Source organism: Physeter macrocephalus, chromosome 4, assembly GCF_002837175.3.
Source record: "Physeter macrocephalus isolate SW-GA chromosome 4, ASM283717v5, whole genome shotgun sequence".
NCBI classification, from domain to species: domain Eukaryota; kingdom Metazoa; phylum Chordata; class Mammalia; order Artiodactyla; family Physeteridae; genus Physeter; species Physeter macrocephalus.
Window position 1 is genome coordinate 22,938,037 of NC_041217.1, and position 3,546 is coordinate 22,941,582.

General features: G+C 45.5%; 1 protein-coding gene across 17 annotated transcripts in view; it reads left to right on the forward strand.

Moving 5' to 3' along the window:
* Nucleotides 1-3,546, forward strand: part of CNIH3 (cornichon family AMPA receptor auxiliary protein 3) — a 306,731-nt gene that overhangs the window by 154,230 nt on the left and 148,955 nt on the right. For 5 of the 17 annotated variants that reach the window (XR_003679327.2, XR_003679332.2, XR_008617029.1 and 2 more), the window contains 2 exons: nt 488-609; nt 1,163-1,562. The exons of 5 other annotated variants lie outside the window; for them this stretch is intronic. Coding sequence is in view for 5 of the 12 variants with exons in the window: in XM_055084048.1 (XP_054940023.1) it covers nt 488-609; nt 1,163-1,188 (148 nt within the window). In the remaining 7 variants the exon portion in view is untranslated. Of the gene's footprint in view, nt 1-487; nt 610-1,123; nt 1,563-3,546 lie in introns of those variants that run through there. 7 more of the 17 variants (XR_003679330.2, XM_055084050.1, XM_055084051.1 and 4 more) reach the window with 3 other exon arrangements.

A 3,546-nucleotide genomic window follows, 5' to 3' on the forward strand; every position in this document is an offset into this window, starting at 1 on the left:
GTGGGCTTCAGTAGCTGTGGCACACGGGCTCAGTAGTTGTGGCTCGCAGGCTCTAGAGCGCAGGCTCAGTAGTTGTGGCGCACGCGCTTAGTTGCTCTGCGGCATGTGGGATCTTCCCGGACCAGGGCTCGAACCTGTGTCCTCTGCATTGGCAGGTGGATTCTTAACCACTGTGCCACCAGGGAAGTCCCTGACATAACACAAAAAGTATTAGTTTTCGATGTGCACCATAATGATTTGCTATCTGTATATATTGTGAAATGATCACCACAATAAGTCTAGTTAACATCAATCAACCTCACATAGTTACAAATTTTTTTTATTGTGATGAGAACTTTTAAGATCTATTCTCTTAGCAAATTTCATATATACAATACAGTATTGTTAACTATATATAATCACCATGCTGTACATTACGTCCCCAGAACTGATTTGTCTTATAACTGTAAGTTTTAACCTCTTGACCACCTTCACCCATTTTTTTCAGGTTTTAATGTGTGTCCAGATTTTCTTAGAGCCCTTGCCTTGGAACTGCCCACCGCAAGAGTATGAAGTCTGGGGAGCAGGCTCAGGGTCCAGGTGGAGCCAGGAGGATGGCAGTGGCTCTAGGTATGATGTCTGAGTGTGAATTCCCATTTAGGATCTCTCTAAGCACAAGAGTCATGGCTCTGTGGCAGGGTGTCCTACACCTGTGAATAAATCAGGGATGGAAGAGAGGAATTTTTCCAAAACAGCAAAGTTTCTGGTAAGAGCTTTGCTGCTACTTAAGAAATATTTAAAACTTCCACAAGTGTAAATTAATGCAGATGTAAATAACCATTCAGACAAGCAGAGGTGTCTGCCAACATGTCCTGAGTAATTAACTAGATTTTTGCACTTTCTTTATTTTGCTGGCAGCACTAGGCAACACTTACTTATTTCTTAGCTCTGACTTGATGCTGCTGATTCTAGGCGTTAAAAAAAGATTTTGGATTTTATTGTCCAACTTCTAAGACTATGGAACCTACTGTGAGAGTAAAGGCTGACCCTAGAAACTTCTGTTCTCGATTCTGAAGCTGTTTTAGCATTAAGCCTTGGGCCAAGCCACTAGCTTCTCCCTGACCCATTTTTTTTTTTTTTGGAGCCATTTCGCAGGGGATCATTCTATCTATCAATTTTCCAGATCTCCGTGGGAACTGATTAAAGAGGGTGAGCTCTGGTGATGAAAGTGGCTGAGTGAGCGCAATCATTGCTGTTCAGAAAACTTGAAAATGCCGAAACTTCCTTTTCTAAGTTTGGATCTGCTTTTGCCTCACCTTTGCCTGGACATTAGAACAACTGAATAATTCTCAGGGGCAGAAGCTCAGTGCGTTGCTATTCACAGGCTCTGCCACAGAAGGTCAATGAATTCCCAGCATCTCTGTGCTCATTTCTTGTTCAAGGGCACTTTGAAGGTATAACTGGTCATTGTTTAGTCTCCTCAGATGAGATGGACTATCTGGGGTTAACGGAAAAATAAGTTACATCCTTTCTATGTACAGGCAAAGCTGATTTTTGTCCTGTGAACTGCAGGCTGCAGCTTCTTTTTGAAGCTGACTCTTGGAGGGTTTGGCCAAGGGCTGTTTTTTTTTATTTTATTTTTTTTCCCAGCAGTTGGGCACTTATCTCTGATGGCTGCTCTGTAGCTTAAAGTGATATTTCTGCCCCAAACTCAAGTTTCAGGGATGAGAAAAGATTTTTAACCCAGAATCCACACACAGCTGGCCAGCTCCAGGGAAGGACTCCTTGGTCAGAGCGAGAGAGCTCCTTTGGGTGTTCTTTGAGTCTCTTCGGCCCTCACCTCCACATGTCATTGCGGCACTGAGAGAGGAGAGTGAGGGCCCTGAGGGCGGGGCTGGGGCTTTCCAGCGACACCCAAATGGGGCCTTGGTGGGTACCAAGTGGGACCTTATTGTTTTGCTTGGAGTTTTGCAAATTACCAGTATATCAGCATATTTGCTTTTAGATGTGAACACAGTACTTGGCATATGGTCGACCATGAATAAATGTTTGTTAAACAAATGGAAAAATAATTGATGCGCCAATTCCACTGCTGATCATACGAAAGATTTTTGGGTTATCGGTTCCTTGGGGTGGTTTTACCACTAACTTCATCGCTTCTCGCGGTAACTGCTCTCCGTCTTGATCTTGAACCTGAGGCTGTACCTATGCCACAGAGTCTTCCTTTCCATGGCTTTGGCTCTTTCCCACCATCTCCCCTCCCAGGTGATGGGTCCTGGCTGAATTTGTGACAGCAGTGTCTGGAGGCTGGTTGCACTCCTGGGGCTATAATGCATTACATTTTGCTGTAAGATTTATAGGGGTCTGGGCCGCAGAAACAGCTCCTTCCCTAGAGTTGCATGTACAGAAACATGATGTGGGAGTCAATTGGAAAGGCAGACTCTAACTTCTCTTCAACTTGTTTTTATTTAATCCAGGTCAAGGCCACCAAACCTACTTTTCTAATTAAGCTTCCCTTCTCACCTCTATTAATAAACTCACAGCCAAGCTAATCTGCTCAATGGGGTCCTGCACCCCATCACCTCCATATATCCCACCCACCTGTTCTTCCAAGTGTCGCTAAAGGGTCAACTCCTCCATCAAGTTTCCCCTCTCTCCCAGCCACCACCCCCTCTGAACTGTGAAGTCATTTATGACCTGCATTATTCCGGTACAGTTAGTCCAGGCCCTTTGTGAAGTGTGGGATTTGGGAAATCTGGGGTCAGATTGCCTGGCTTTGAATCCCGACCCATCCATCCACTAGCTGTGTGTTGTTGGCAAAGTTGCCTAAATTCTCTGTACCTCTGGAACATACAGATGGCATCTGGGAGGAGCTTGGTCTCACTGGGGGAGATGGGTTCCTTGGAGGCCCATTCCCGAGGATCAGGAGAGAACACAGACTAATCAGGTCCAACTGTTTTGGCACCTGCTCCCTGCCCTGCACACCAGGACATAAAGGTTGGCACAGTCCCAGCTGCAGATCTTCCAATTTTATAGACCCCTGGCACTATAAAATGTAAAGCAGCCCATTTTTACTCCCAGACGCGTAGCTGCCAGGTTTCCGCAGTCTCTCTCCAGGAAGCCAGCATCCCTTGGCCTCCACCTTTGACGTACAGTGAGGGGGCTTTAGAGTCAGAGCTGGACGTGGATCCTAGCGGACTCTGCTACTTACTGTGTGACCTTAGGCAAGGGCCTGACCTCTCTGAGTCTCAGTTTTCTCATTGGTAAAATGGAGATGATAAATCTCCACAGTGCAGAGTGTGGGAATGAGAGGAGAGAGTGCATGGCAAGTGCTTGCCCAGGATCTGGCACCCAGTAACCACCCAGCATTCGGATTCATTTTTTTTCCTATTTATTTATTTATTTTAAATATCTTTATTGGAGTATAATTGCTTTACAATGGTGTCGTATTTTCTGCTGTATAACACAGTGAACCAGCTATACATATACATATATCCCCATTTCTCCCCCCTTTAGCGTCTCCCTCCCACCCTCCCTATCCCACCCCTCTAGGTGGTCACAAAGCAC